We start from the raw sequence: 16,372 nt of genomic DNA, 5'->3' as shown, positions 1-16,372 counted from the left end.
TATCATTGCAATATCTGTGGTAAATCATTCTCTCGAAATAGTTACTTAACTGCACACAAATATACTCATACAGGGGAAAAGCCATATTACTGTGATATCTGTGGTAAATCATTTTCTGAAAGTTGTAAATTAACTTCACACAAACGTATTCATACTGGGGAGACACCATATCACTGTGATATCTGTGGTAAATCATTCTCTCACAGTAATCATTTAACTAGACACAAACGTACTCATACAGGAGAGAAGCCATATCACTGTGATATCTGTGGTACGTCATTTTCTCAGAGTAATCACTTGACTGTGCACAAGCGTACTCATACAGGAGACAAGCCACATCATTGTGATATCTGTGGTAAATCATTCTCTCAGAGTAGTCATTTAACTTCACATGAACGCTTTCATACAGGGGAGAAGCCATATCATTGTGGTATATGTGGTAAATCATTCTCTCACAGTGTTAACTTAACTGTGCACAAACGTACTCATACAGGAGAGAAACCATATCATTGTGATATCTGTGGTAAATCATTCTCTCACAGTAGTCACCTAACTAAACACATACGTATTCATACAGGAGAGAAACCATATCACTGTGATATCTGTGGTAAATCATTCTCTCAGAGTGGTCACTTAACTAAATGCAAATATATCCATGCAGGAGACAAGCCACATCGCTGTGATATCTGTGGTAAATCATTCTCATGCAGTACTGTCTTGATTAGACACGAATTCATTCATACTGACAAGACACCATGTCAGTGTGATACCTGTGGTAAATCATTCTTCCCAACTAGTGGCTTAAATGTGCACAGATGTATTCATACAGGAGAGAAACCATATCCCTATGATATCTATGGTAACTCATTCTCTTGCACTAGTCACTAAATTATGAACAAATGTATTCATATAGGAGAGATGTCACATTATTGTGATATCTAAGTTAACTCATTCCCTTGCAGTAGTCACTTAAGTAAACACAAATATATTCATATAGGAGTGATAGGAAAAGTAGTTTGTATGACTTTTTTTATTTTACTTTTTCCTTTTAATATTCCTGTGTTTTATGTAATGGAAATTGACTGAAAATAATGGAAATTGACTGAAAATAATGTATTCCCCAAAATTCCTTTTTTTTCTTCTTTTTCTCTTGTTCAGCTAGCTCTCCCATGTCTATGCCCATTTCATTTCTTATGATGTAGGGACCTCTATACTGAAACTCCTCATCCAGGCAACCCTAAACATGATTGTTTGTTGAATATCACTTCCCTAATTTATTTTATATTTGTTTATTAACTTTTAAATGCTTCACTCATTAAATATTTTAACAATAACATAAGTTGTGGCTTTTCCATACACAGGAATACAGTAAAGTTGTCGAATATGTACACAACCAATGACCTCCAGTACAAAACAGAAAGGACCACAAAGGAATAGCATGGGGCATAATTGTCATTTAGTGTTCCACACCAGACTTATTCTTTATAATTTTCTGGAGAATTGTGTTGCAATTTATGAAGTGCTAACATATAAACAAAAGGTTGCAATGTAAGAAAGCATAGTAAACAGTACAAAATAATGTGAAAACGAAAGAAACATGGAATCACAAACTTGGTGGGAGGAGTGTCCTGTGCAAGAAATCTAGTGCTGGAAAGCAAGAAAAGAATAAGTGTATGCAAGGAAAAAGTTCTAGAGTCTTCAGATGCTGAAATACATAACACTCTGTAGAATGCAGGATAAAACATCATCCTTCAACATCTGTTTCCCATGCTGGTATGGGTTGGATGCTGGAGAGCTGCATCAGTTTCCAGTCTAATTTGGTTCGGTTTCTACTGCTGGATGTCTTTCCTAATGCAAACCACTAACAGTGTGTGCTAAATACTTTTAATGTACTGGCATGAGCGCTTTCATGTGGCGCCAGCAACAGCGTTTTTTACATAGCACCAGCACAGGACACTTACAGGCCAATCCTCTTTGTCAAGGTATGCAGTCTTAACACTTCTGTTGTGGAAGACAGGTTTGCTTGAGTACAAGACACCCGAAAGTCATTCTCAGGTTTCATGTGCTTTGGGAAAAGATGCAAAGATTTGTTGAAAAATGTTTCGTCTTCCACTGTGTACTTCAACTATCCAGTATTTAACACCTGTCTCCTGCATCTCAACGTATTCAGCAACATCAAATCTAAGGCCTTGTGGGAAGATGTGAACTGGTATGACCTCACTTTCGTTCTTCATCTCTCCTAAAACCATTATAGTTGTAGGAAACATAATGTACATAGAAAGATGTTCATATAATCATCTGTTATATTCCCTGTTGGACTTTCGATCTCAAAGTTTTTCTCATCAGAGAACAAGAGCATGCCATGCGCATGGTTTTTTCTTTTTTTTTTTTTGATGTTGTTAAATAACAGCTTGGCACCGATCAAATGATTTCCCTGTATCTTTGCAGACATAAATTGTCCTCTACTCAGTACACACAACTTGCATCAAATGTCCTTGTACATCACAGTTCTGACATTCTATTCTTACCAGTGGAGTTCTTTGGTGATGTCCCTCATTGATTTTCGTGGACTATCATTGATAATATTTTAAATGCATTGGGTGAATTGTGGCGTTGTATAGTACCCGAATGTTTAGAAAATATATTTTTACTGTTTGATACAGCTGAAACATTCCTCTCAAAGGCTTCCAATTCCATCTGAACCTTGTGTGCAAAAGATCTTGCAAAATCTGTCAGTTTTTAAATTCCTACATATTGCCACAATAACTGCTTGTATTTTTTCATTTTCTTGTGTTAGCATTTTATCAGCCATGGGGAATCTGAAAGAATTAAACATCTTTTAATTGCTTTGAAGAGAGTAATATATTGATGTTTCCGCATCCTCAAATACCCTTCGCATTCAGTGTGTGTGTGTATGTATCTATCTATATATATATATATATATATATATATATATATATATATAGAAATATATATATATATATATATATATATATGATAAACTATCTTGTTGAATACAACGTATAAGTATTCAGCTTTTGCCAACCGGCCTGCACAAATTATTTGTTCATAGTTATCAAATGTTCGTGCCATACCTTAGCTCATTTGGGTATCACACTCATGATCTTGCAGTCATGATTTCAATTCTTAGTCAGGGTGGTGCATTATATTCTTGATCAAAACACTTCATATCACATTGCTCTGCAATCACTTAAACACCTGACATGTGTTACACAGTGCACCTATTCAGACAACATCGATATATATGTGTGTGTGGCATCAATATCAGAACCTTAGTTGATAGTCCTGATTCAAGTCGACCTCATCAAAGGACTGCTCTGCTTGTATCTGTGCTACAACATGGACATAACAGCTTTCAGTGAGGTGTGCTTCTCAGAAGAATGCTCTCTCATTCAACAGGGAAATGGATACACATTCTACTGGAAGGGTATCTCTAATAGCACAGACAGAACTCATTGAGTTGCCTTTGCTGGGAAGAACTTCACTGCAAATAACATGGCAGAAATTCCTATCAGACTGCATGAACATCTCATTCCATTGCTGCTCCTCTCTCTCTTTCTCCAAAGGCCAACATGCCACCATCATCACTGCCTATGTGCAACCTTGGACTCTGTTGAGGAAGCCAAGGACAGGTTCTACAAGTCCCTGGACAACATTAGAAGAATACCCAAGTGTAAAAAAAATCATTCTGCTCAAGGATTTCAATGCCAGGGTCATTCAAAGGCATCATGGTGTTGGGAAAATGAATGCCAATGGCCTTCGTCTTCCTGCTCTCTATTTCCAAAATAGAGTGGTTATTACGAACACTGTTTCTCGGCTCCCAATAATCCACAAAATCTCTTGAATGCTTGAATGCATTATCAGTTCGGATCCTAGCATCTTTTGGATTATGTGATTGTTTGACGAAAAAATATTAAGGGTGCCTTGATCATCCAATGCTATAGGGGTGCTGAATTTTGGACTGACCATTGAATGATCAGATCTTGCCTTTGTCTGGCTCTAAGGCCTGCACTCCAAATATTGCAACCCTTTCTTCATCTTGACACTGCTGCTGTCTCCAATCCCGGGAAAGTATTCTCAGCTTAAAGCAGAATTCAAAATCAGCTCCCACCTCTCCTGCACTTTTCACTTGCTGACCTCACCCAAGATGAAATCAACAACCCCTGGGACTCGTCCCTCAATATTCTACAAGACACTTCCCAGGCAACATTTGAGACAAACACGCATTGCAAACCTGACTGGTTTGATGAATTGGCCGAGTTCTGAAGAGAACAAACTCCATGATGATGGTCTACTTAACCCGAGCTCTGCAGACCTGTGTTAAAAATAGAAGGATGTCCATGTCACTGCACAATGTGTCTCCAGGAATGTTCAAAACAATTGGTGGTCGAGAGGAGGAAGAAATTCAATGTTTTGCAGATGAGGACAAAACATATATTCTGCGATTCGCTTAAGAGAATCTTTGATCCATGCAGGTGAGATCATCCAACGACTCTTTACTGAAAGAGAAGACTGCAATACTTCACAGATGAGCTGAGTCAACCCAACAGTATTTGAAGAGGTTCCAGATCTTCCTATCTGGACAAAGCTTGACAAACCCCACAACACTCGATGAGGTTCAAGGGCCATCTGCAGTCTCAAAAACAAAAAGGTTTTTGGCGATCATGGTATTCCTGGTGTGATCTACAAATATGGTGGGTCTCACTTTATATCCCATCTTCACTCTTTGTTTCTTCTCAGAGGAAGTGAAAACACTCCAATATTGTCACAATCTACATTCTCAAGGGAGACTGTGTAGAGTGGTTGTAGCTAGGGAATCTGTCTTCTAGATATCGCCAGCAAGATCCTCTCAAATAATCTTCTTCGGTGTCTTCTACTTCATGTTGTCAACCAGTATGGATTTCAACCAGAAAGAAGCAGTTTTGACATTAATATTTGAAACCCGTCTTCTTGAAAAATGTTGTGAACAGCAGAGACATATGTTACCACCACACACACACATTTCTAACAACTCTATCCTTTATAAAAAATATTTCCGTAAGTATTAAATGTGAAAATATTTAATCATTTCGTTTTTGATGTCTCAATTCTTTCTTTCTCTTCTATCTTTTATGAATGAGAAGTCTGTGGTTTATGTGAGATTTGGCAGCTATTTCTAGCTTTGGATGAGAAAAGTTTATGATTTGTGCGGGATATGGCTGCTGTTTCTATCAATGGATGAGAAATATTTGTGATTTGTGCAAGATTACGCTGCTATTTCTAGCTGTGAATGAGAGATATCTATGATTTGTGTGAGATTTGGCTGCTACGTCTAGCTATGGGTGAGAGATGTCTATATTTTGGGCAAGATTTGGCTGCTGTTTCTAGCTATGGAAGAGAGATAGCTATGATTTATGTGAGATTTGGCTGCTCTTTCTAGCTATGAAAGTGAGAGATCTATGATCTGTGCAAGATTTGGCTGCTCTTTCTAGCTATGGATGAGATTTGTGTGAGATTTGGCTGCTCTTTCTAGCTATGAAAGAGAGATGTGTATGATTTGTGTGAGATTTGGCTGCTCTTTCTATCTATGATCTGAGTGAGATTTGGCTGCTCTTTCTAGCTATGGAAGCTACCTTCTACCCACTCCTTTGTTGCCACCTTAGTTTGTCGTGTGTTTTAGTTAAAGAAATATTCTCAAATACACTCCAACCACTGAAATGTTCAGAAACGAAAACTTTATTATAATTTATTGAATGCTTGTTTCTTGGTATAACTATTGGTGCAAGCCCACCCCACTAGCAATTTGTTTCCTCATAACTCTGAAAAATGGATATAAAAGAGACATGAATATTCAGTCAAGATGTTCTTCAAAAATTATTAAATGAAATCTTTATTCAAAACAAAAAGACTACATTTTTATTTTCTTTCATTTGAGGTATGGGACTTTTTGCTCCCACATTCTGCTTGCCATGATTGGTAAGCACAAATAGAAGGCATTGTTATCATATTTGAATTGTAATTATATACACATATCCAAACTTGTTTAGATCATCATTGTTTAACATCCTCCTTCCATACTGGCATGGGTTGGATGGTTTCACAGGAGCTTGCCTGGTGGGAGCCTGCACCATGCTTCTGTGTCTGTTTTGGCTTTGTTTTTACAGTTGGATGCCCTTCCTAACACCAACCACTCTGTTGAGTAGGCTGTGTGCTTCTTATGTGGCATTCATACAGGCAAGGTCAGTTTTGGTATGGCTTTTACAGCTAGATGCCCTTCCAAATGCCAACCATTTTACAGTGTGGACTGGGTATTTTTTAAGTGGACCTGCACTGTTGGGCTCACCAGGTGACTTCACAAGATAGAGTCTTTGAGAGGGGAGGGGGCATTGGAAGAGTGGATTTTGTGTCAGATGATGAAAGATTAGAGTGCAACAGAGAGGAAGAAACAGAAGTCTTGCTGTAGAGGAGATCCGTGGTTACCCAGCCAGAGAGAGCAAGAGGTAACAAGAATGAGAGCAGAAACTGTTACCTAGGAGAGAGTGGGAGTTAACAAGAAAGAGGTGTGCTGCTGTAAAGGTGATACATGGTTACCTAGCCAGAGGTAAGAGCAAGGGAAGAAGGGAGAGTGATCAAGAAAGAGGACAGAAATAGGTTTGTTGCTGTAGAGATACATGATTACTCAGCAGGGAGAGCAAGGGTGAGAGAGAGTAGGAGAGGGATGGCAGCAAGTACTAGAGTATACTTGCGAGGAGCAGGGACCAGTGCATAGATGGGATGGTAGAAAAAGGAAGAGGAAGATGAATGGTGGCTAGGTATCAGCAAGGAATTTCAAGTGGGGAATGTGGTGACTGGTGAGAATCTGGGTATATAGAGGGGGAGAAGCATCAATACAGTGAGCAAGATAGGACTGGATTGGGGAGTGGAGGTGGGGAATGCTGTAATTGGTGAGAATCTGGGTATGAAGAGGGAGAAGCAATGATACAGTGAGCAGGGTAGCAAGGACTGGATTGGGGAGTGAGAGATAATCATAGTATATGAAGGGGAAATGTGCGGAAGAGAAGAAAAACAGTTTGGGAAGGATGGAGTTGCAGTTTGGTTTGTCGGAGTAGGGTATGTGAAAAGTATATTATTAAGTGTGGGTGGGACACAACACTTCTAGAACTCAGATTCGCTGATGTAGGTGGGACTTGCCTAGAACCTCATATCGAAAGACATCTAGCTCCAGTGTCATTTCTTCTGAGTCCCAGCATCCGGAGATCAGTCCTCACTACTTCATCTCATGTCTTCTACAGGTGCCATCTACTTTCAGTGATCAGCACTTCTTTATACATCTGTCTTCATTCAAGCACATCACCTGTCCAAAACAACATAGTCTCAACTTTTTCTCAATACACCAGTCATAGGGGAATAACATTTTCCTGAGTAATCTGATCAACAATGCATGACTAGGCTGTATCCCACACTGCCAATGATTTTTATTATCTCAGCAGTGACACCTTATGGTCCAAGGTCTTTCCCTCTTGTCATATCTTTAATTGCCTTATCTATTATGCTGCTATCAACTCTGATGGCTGGTCCCTCACTTGGTTTGATATTTGATAGACCTCTTTTTCTCATTCATTTTCCACATTTACTAACTTTCACAGTGGCATTTCCACACATCTTCCTTCTCTTGAGACTGGAAAATTAAACATTGGTGAGATATAAGTGTTTCACTTGCTTTGATGGATGTGTAGTTAAGAAGTTGTGAGTGGAATAGGTAGATGGAAATTTAAAGGAGCTTGTTATATAACTATACACATGCCATTGGCGTTTTCATTTCCTTTTTTGGTCTTTCCCCTTTCTGACATAGAGCTATGCTCGAAACGACCAACTTTCTCTTTTTACCAAGCATCAAATTAATACATTCCTTGTGCATGTCCTCTTGTCTGTTAATTTTATTATTCGTTCATTCAAATTGACTATATATATATATATATATATATATATATATATATATATATATATATATATATATATAGTTCGAATGTCCAGAAAACAAAAGATGGAGACAGATGAGGGAACAAGCAGGTGTATTAGTTTGATGCTTGGGAAGAATGGAAAAGTCTCTGATGTTTTGAGCCTATGAGTCATTCTATATGAACTCAAACAGGAGTGTACAACTCAGATTTGGGTCAATTTTTTTTTTTATTCGGTAATATCTCTGTATGCACATAGAACACATAAGGGTTTCAAAGATATGCCCCACCAATTTTTGAGGACCATGCCCCTTGTGACATAGAGGGTAACTGGAAATTCCTACGTGACTGCTTACTGAGCACCACAGGCCAAATATGTAGCTGGTGCAAAGTCCCTTCTAGACCTAGGGTAACATGATGGTGGAATAATATGGTAGACAAGACCATTAGAACAAAGAAACAGGCCTGGAAAACCTGCAAGAGTTGGGGTAGCAGGAACTGTATCAGATAGCCAGAAGGGAGGGTGGAAGACAGGTATATATATATAGCCAGGAGAGAAGCAGATGTTCAGCAACATGAAGACCAAAGGATGGAAGTATTTCAGATTGCAAGACAATGTGAGAGAAAATTGTGATGTTACAGGATAGAAATGTGTCCACATGGATGACGGTGTACTTGCTTTTAATGATTCTGCAAAGAAAGAGGCTTGGAGAGGCCATGATGAAGGGCTGCTGAATGGGAGGAGGAGAGCCTGCCAAATGTTGACCCAGTGAAGGGACCAGCTACCTGAATCAATAGCAGCCTGGTAGATAAAACAATTAAGGATATGAAACCAGGAAAAGCCCCTAGCCCATCAAGAATCACTGCTGAGGTCCTTAAAATATCTGGTGGTGTGGATTATGGTCTAGTCCGCCGTATTGTAAATCAGGTAGTTCACAAAGGAGTCATACACAAACTGCTGGATCAGGTGATGAAGGTCACAGAGAGGGTCATAGCCCAATTAGGGAGTCTGCTTAGATGAGATGCAGTTCAGTTTTGTGCCAGGTAGAAGCACCACTGATGCTATATTTCTGGTAAAGCAACTGCAGGAAAAATACCTACCCAAAGATAAACCCCCTATACTTGGCTTTTGTTGACTTGGAGAAAGCTTTTGACAGGGTCCCCTGATCCCTTATCTGGAGGGTTATGCAGAAACTAATGATAGGTGAGTGATGAATAAGAGCTGTACAGGGATGCTGACAGTAAGGTAAGGGTCAGCAACAAGTATAGTGAAGAATTCCAGGTAGAAGTAGGGATTCACCAAGGATCATCTTATTCATTATATTCCTCCAGGAAATAACAGAGGAATTCAAGTCAGACTACCCTTGGGAGCTCCTCTATGCTGATGACCTTGCTCTTATAGCTGAACACTACCAGAACTAGAGAAGAAATTTCAGGTGTGGAAGCAAGGTTTAGTATTAAAGGGCCTTAGAGTCAATGTTGCAAAAACCAAAGTCCCAGTAAGTAGGAAGGCAGACAAATCACAAACCCCTTCAGGTAGATGGCCCTGTTCGATTGGTAGAAAAGGTGTAGGTAGAAACTCCATAAGATGTATCCAATGTAAGCTATAGATGCATAAGAGGTGCAGCAACATCCTAGGAAGGTTAACCAGGATGATAGCTTTTGTGTGCGGCAGATGCACAGGGGCAATAAACACCAAAGATGCTCAGAAAACAGATTCCATCACATGCCAGGGGGAGAAACTAGAAATAGTTGATAGCTTCCACTACCTAAGTGACCAAGTCTGTAGTGGGGGGTGGATGCCCTGAGAGCATTGCCAGTAGAATAAGAATAGCCTGGGCAAAACTCAGAAAGCTCCTACCTCTGCTGGTGACAAAAGGCCTCTCGCTCAGAGTGAAAGGTAGACTCTATGATGCATGTGTGCATACTGCCATGCTTCACAGCAGTGAAATATGGGCCATGACTGTTGAGGACATACATGGGCCTGAAAGAAATGAAGCTGATATGATCCACTGGATGTGTAATGTCAGTGTGCACACACAATAGATTGTAAGCGCCCTGAGAGAAAAGTTGGGCATAAGGAGCATCAGATGTGGTGTGCAAGAGAGACGACTACGCTGGTATGGTCATGTGCTGCGTATGGATGAGGAGAGCTGTGTAAAGAAGTGTCACTCCTTAACAGTAGAAGAATCCCGTGGCAGCGGGAGACCCAGGAAGACATGGGATGAGGTGGTGAAGCATGACCTTTGAATGTTGGGCCTCACAGAGGCAATGACAAGAGACCGAGACCCCTGGAGATATGCTGTGATTGAGAAGACCTGGCAAGTAAAGCGAGATGACAGCTGTAGCCTATACCAGTGTCACATAACCAACCCATTTAAAAAGTACTTTTCAATCGTTGGACGACCTATTGAGTCAAGTAAAATCAAAAATCAAAATCAATTCACAATCAGAATCTCAATCAAATCGAAATCAAAAATTGAAATTGTAGTTGTGGTTGATGCCAGTGCCGCCTGACTGGCTCCCGTGCTGATGGCACACAATAAGCACCATTCAGGCATGGTTTGTTGCTAGTGCCGCCTGACTGGCTCTTTGTGCTGGTAGTGCGTAAAAAGCACCATCCGAACATGGTGCCCAAGGTATTAACTGAAACACACCATTTCAGTTGAAAATCACAAAACTTTGAAAAGCCTGTCTTATCTGCAGGGTACTATCTCTTGTATTCCACAAAAAGTTCATGCAGATTCATTAGCAGTAGCTGTTCTTGTCTGTGGACCTTTAGCAATAGCTGTTTTTGCCAGTGGACCATTCCTCTATTCTGCTTTACAATAACAGATTCCTTTTTACCTGGGAAAACATGCATATAACCTTCCGACTCGTAGAATTGTATTATCCGTTTCATGACATCAGAAGCAAGTGCTCTTCCACACTTCTTTGGGTCAGGATCAGCCAAAAATACCCTTTTCTTTCCTTGGTTGCTGTGATCTCCGTACCATATGATCACTTACACCAAAAGTTTTGATGTTTTTTCCATGACTAACTTTCTAGCACAAGAGTTAACAATGAACTGTAGTGCCTCTTCTAAATTCATACTCAATGTAGCCAAATTATGTATTAAAATTAAATGCAAAATGATTATCATACATTCATGTATTGATGTGAGTCGATATTTTGGATTTAGAGGACTTATGCATATGTGCCAAAAGTTCACACATTAATCCACAAGGAGGTATGAAATTCATTACAAATAATGGTGTGTATCTACTAGGGGGCACTGTGTGCACCAGTCCACTTGATCCAATAATTTTCCATATAATGTAAAAACGTACATGCTAAAAACAAAAAAAAACACACTATTATTTGAAAACCGAATTAACTATGAAGGAGATAAGAAAACAAGTTAAAATTTTGAATAAGTTTGGATCTATATGTTCCTGGAGAATGAGTTTCAGTCACTTGTTTATTTAATTGCCCATATGGTGAACTTGAGGTAAAAATTGTCAAAAAAGTGTTTTTTTCACCTGGAACCATTTTCAGAGGCCCCTAAATATTATGTCTTGTGCATTGTCAATATTCTTATCTTGGACAAATCAGTCCTCAACAGACATTTGCTTGTATTAGACATCTTGACTTCATGGGGGACCTTTGAATATTGTTTTATTTCAACCCATGATAAGGTTCATATTTTAAAGACCAATAACACAAAAATGAAGGGTGATAGAGCAATTCTGATAGCAGTTTCTGACAGGCTGGGTTCAGATTACCCGGAGCAGTCAATTTCAATCGAATACTATGATCAGCACCAAAACCTGTATAAATTGACACTTATGCTCCACGAGGGGTATGGTCCTCTATGGCAGAGTATTCCTTTGAAACACTGAGAAGGTGAACCTTAAAATCATGTGTGTTCCTTACGTATATAAAGCTATTACCAAAAAAAAAAAAAAAAAAAAAAAAAAAATTGAGCCAAATCTAAGTTGGTCACATGCTAAGTTTTTTTAACTTTGAATTCGTTTGGAATGGGCTCTTTGACAAAAAGGGACGACAGGGAAAAAATGGAGAAAGAACAACAGAGAGAGAAAGGAATGTTTCAGAATATTTATATATATTTTGTCTGTGTGTGAGAGCATCACTTTGTGTTTGTGTCTCCTTGTATTCACATCATGTTATGATTGTAAATGAGTGTCACCATTATTATTCTTTTCCAATCTCCTGTGTCCTGGCATAGGAATATTTGCTAGGATACAGGTGAAGGGGATGATCTATGCAAGCACGAAAAGTTGGACAAGTTGACGATGACGATGTTCTGTATAAGAGGTCCCTGCTAAGAAAAATCACTCCATAAATGAAATTTAATTAAGTCATTGTCATTATTATGGTTTGAACAGCTACTTTTCCATACTTGCTTGAATCAGACAGAGTTCAGAGAGGGAGAATTTTTATGGTCAGATATCCTTCCTGTTACCAAGCAATGTAATATTTCCCCATGTCTGGACATATTTCCAGAAATGGTAATGTCCATTGAAATATATCACATGATGTGAAGACACACACGGCAATCTTTTTTCAGTTTCCATCTTCCAAATCCACTCAAATGGTTTTGGTTGCACTGGTGCTATGGTAGAAATATTTGCACTTTGGTACTGAACCTGAAATCACATGGTCGGGAATGAAACTTCTTAACCACTGCCAGGCCAGTTGTAATTTTTTTTTTTCCTCATTCAGTTTCCTTTCTACATTCATCAATGTTTATTCTTCTTTTTTAATTGTAATAAAATTGTTGGACCTGGTAAAAAAACATTTTTCTTCATAGTTCTGTATGTGGTCACACGACCTACTAGAAATAACAGCACATCTCCCTTAAATATCTCCTTTTGATCATAAATATTGAAGACTATTGGATGATGCAGTCCTAGATATACAATGCTAAGAGCAAGACAGGATATTATTAGATGGAACGTCTTTCATCGTATTTCAGCTCAGTTAGAGCTGTCTTCAGACCAACAACAATGTCAAATTATGTCAGGAGGAAGTAGAATGTTATTGTCCAATATCATGTAATTCAATTTAAGTTATGTTTCACAGCGTGAAAGTATAGCTGTAGTTTACATTCTCATCATTTAAAGACCAAATGAATATGTTTTTACACAGCAGTCCTACGAAGTATTTGTTGCAATCTGATTATTATTATTAGCAAAAATTCTGCATATCACTGGCTGGAGTGTCGAGAAGATGAGTTTATGTGCGAGTAAACTAGGATAAATTTACGTAAGTGTTGCTAGAGAGAGGTAACAGTGGACAGAAACACAGCAGTGGAAGTATTTGTAAGATTAAACGATATGTACAAAAATAAAAGTGACTCGAGAACGATAATAATGGAAAACTGTGAGAAGCTGAAAGAATCGATTTCCCATGAAGGCATGATAAAAGAAGCACGAAAGTTCATGTGACAGTGATGTCTGTTCATTCACAAACAGTCACTTAAATAGGCACAAACGTATTCATCCAGGAGAGAAGCATTGTGATATCTGTGACAAATCATTCACTACAAACGTCTTCATTTGAGAAGAGAGACTATATCATTGTGATATCTGAGGTAAATCATTCTCTATCAGTTCTCACATAACTTTACACAAACGTATTCGTACAGTAGAGAAGCCGTATCATTGTGATATGTGTTGTAAATCATTCTCTGGCAGTAGTCACTTAACTGCACACAAACGTATTCATACAAGAGAGAGACCAAATCATTGTGATATCAGTGGTAAATTATTCTCTCGCAATAGTCACTTAACTTTACACAAACGTATTCATACAGGTGAGAAGCCATTGATATATGTGGTAAATCATTCACTGTTCATAGTGCTTTAACTTCACACAAACGTATTCAAACAAGAGTGAATCCATATCACTGTGATAATTCATTCTCTGACAGTTGCTACCTAACTTTACACAAACGTACTGATACAGGAGACAAGCCGGGTTGTTTTGATGTCTGCGGTAAATCATTCTCTAACAGCAGTAATTTAAATAGACACAAGTCCTTCTTTCAGGAGAGACACTGTATCACTGTGATATCTGTGATAAATCCTTTGTAGTAATTCTGGTTATCGAATCGGTGAGATTGCTGAATACAGAAGACTGGGAATGATTATCCGTAAGTAGGCTTTATTCTTTTAAGAACGAGGGCATGGTATCCGTCCTTTGTTGTTTTAATCGTAAATTTTCCTGATCAGGAGCCAGCCATGTTTTAATTCCATTCCAAAGCCTCGTTTTCAACTGGCTAGCGAGCCTCATTTTCGACTGGCTGGCGAGATGCTGGAAATAACTGTGAGTAATAATAACAACCGTAATTATTACCACAACCTTCATTTAAGTGTAATAGCTTAATTAGACACAAGCGTATTCATGCAAGAAAGACACCATATCACAGTTATGTCCACTAAATCATTCTCTGATCATCGTACCTTGACTTCACACAAACATATTCAAACAAAAGAGAAACCATTTCACTGGTAAACCATTCACTGAAAATATTCATACAGGGGAGAAAGGAAAAGGCTAGTTTGTATTGTTTCTTTTGTAAATTTCTTCTTCTTTTTAATATTCCTATGTTTCATGTAATTTACATTATGGCTCTGTAAATAAGTTTTTCCAAAAATTTAAGTTTTTTTTTTCTTTCTTATTAAATTTTCTCCCAGCTCCATCCCTTCCATTCCGTTTCATTTACCATGATGTAGGGGACTCTATACTGAAATTCTTCCTCTGGGCAACCCGACATATGGCTCTTTGTTGAAAATCACTTCCCTAATTTCCTTGGTAATTATTCAGTTTAGGGATATTAAAAATGTAAATAAAAATTAAGGGGAAGATAACTCGTAAAGGGACGTAAATAAGCCAACTAACTATTAACATAAATACTGGGTATTATTTACTTTGGAATTGAGCAGAATGACACGTGGAAGACCAGCAGAACCGCAATTCATTGTTCCTGAAATTGAAATCCTTTATCATGAATCAAACTTGGAGGAATCTTGGAATATCACCGAATTAGCCGAATCACGAAACAAAATTCTTCAGTGGTTTGCACGGTGTCGACTAATTATGAATTTATACACGTGCGAAAATTGTAATTCGCCATGTTACTATGTCCCTTTACTAGTTATCTCCCCCTTAATTTTTATTTACTTTTTTAATGTCCCTAATTTGAACAATTACCTTATTCATTATTAAATTTTAAATACTTAACTCATTAAATATGTTAACAGTATTTTATACCTTTTTCAAATACAGGAATGCAGTAAATTTGTCAAATATATATAAAAAAACAAAAATGACCTCCAGTACAAAATGGAAGACGCCACAAAAACCTATCAGATCTTCATTTAAGTCATCTTTATTATGATTTGAAAAGCCACTTTTCCTTGCTTCCCTTGGTCAGACCAAATTCATAGAAGCAGAAGTTAGAGCTAGGTGTCCTTACTGTCACCAACCCTCACTGACTCCCAAGCAAGGTAATATTTTCCCATGTCCAGACATGTTTCCATGGAAGATGAGAATCAAATGACATGTTGATGCTTGCTTACATGGGATATCAGAACAAGAACACACACATGACAGTCTTTTTTCAATTTCTATCTACCAAATCCATTCAGATGGCTTTGGTTGCACTGATGCTATAGTAGAAGACACTTGCTGAAGGTGCCGCACTGTGGGACTGAACCCAAAATCACATGGTGGGGAATCAAACTTGTTAAAAATTGCCAGGCCGCTAGTATTTTTTGTTAATGTTTTTTTTTTTTCTTTTCTCATTCAGTTGTCACACGATCTGCTAGAAATAATAGCACATCTCCCTTATATTTCACCTTTTGGTCATAAATATTGAAGACTGTATTGAATAATGTAGTTCTAGATATACAATGCTAAAGACAAGATCTTCATAGATGAAATGTCTTTAATCATATTTCTGCTCAGTTAGAGCTGTCTTCAGGCCAAACAACAATGTCATATATGTCTGGAGAAAGAAGAGAGTTATTGTCCACTATTTTCTAGTTTAATCTAAATAATATTATACAATGTGAAGGTGTAGCTGTGGTTTACAAACACGTAAGCTACACAGAAGATTCTGTGATGTAAATTTTAATAAATTAAAAAGTTCAGGTAAATGTTTATTTCTAAAATTTATCTCAATAGAAATGTTGTAAATTTTACATTGTTGAATATATATCTTTTAGTAGCCTCTTTTTCTTACATTGTTGTTTCTTTATTATTTCAGAATAATCAGATGACTTTGGCATCATAGAAGATACATTGTCAATATTTATCATCTTTTAAAACTGAAAGAAAATGATATACAAAGCAGATATATAACACTGTTTCTATAAATCTGTAGATTTCTTTGAAATATTTGTTCT

The 16,372-nt window shown here is 38.0% G+C and overlaps 1 protein-coding gene across 2 annotated transcripts in view; it reads left to right on the top strand.

Annotated features, from left to right (window-relative positions):
• The window catches only part of LOC106873061 (uncharacterized), a 5,762-nt gene extending 4,429 nt beyond the window's left edge, over positions 1–1,333 (top strand). For both annotated transcript variants that reach the window (XM_089344528.1, XM_052977629.2), the window contains exon 2: positions 1–1,333. This exon is cut by the window's left edge and continues 512 nt beyond it. In XM_089344528.1, the coding sequence (XP_089200654.1) occupies positions 1–888 (888 nt within the window). In that variant the 3' untranslated portion in view covers positions 889–1,333.
• Positions 1,334–16,372: the final 15,039 nt, after the last annotated feature.

The sequence above is a fragment of the Octopus bimaculoides genome, chromosome 28 (genome assembly GCF_046866305.1).
Source record: "Octopus bimaculoides isolate indiv1 chromosome 28, ASM4686630v1, whole genome shotgun sequence".
NCBI lineage: Eukaryota > Metazoa > Mollusca > Cephalopoda > Octopoda > Octopodidae > Octopus > Octopus bimaculoides.
This window is presented reverse-complemented; position numbering and strand designations above follow the sequence as displayed.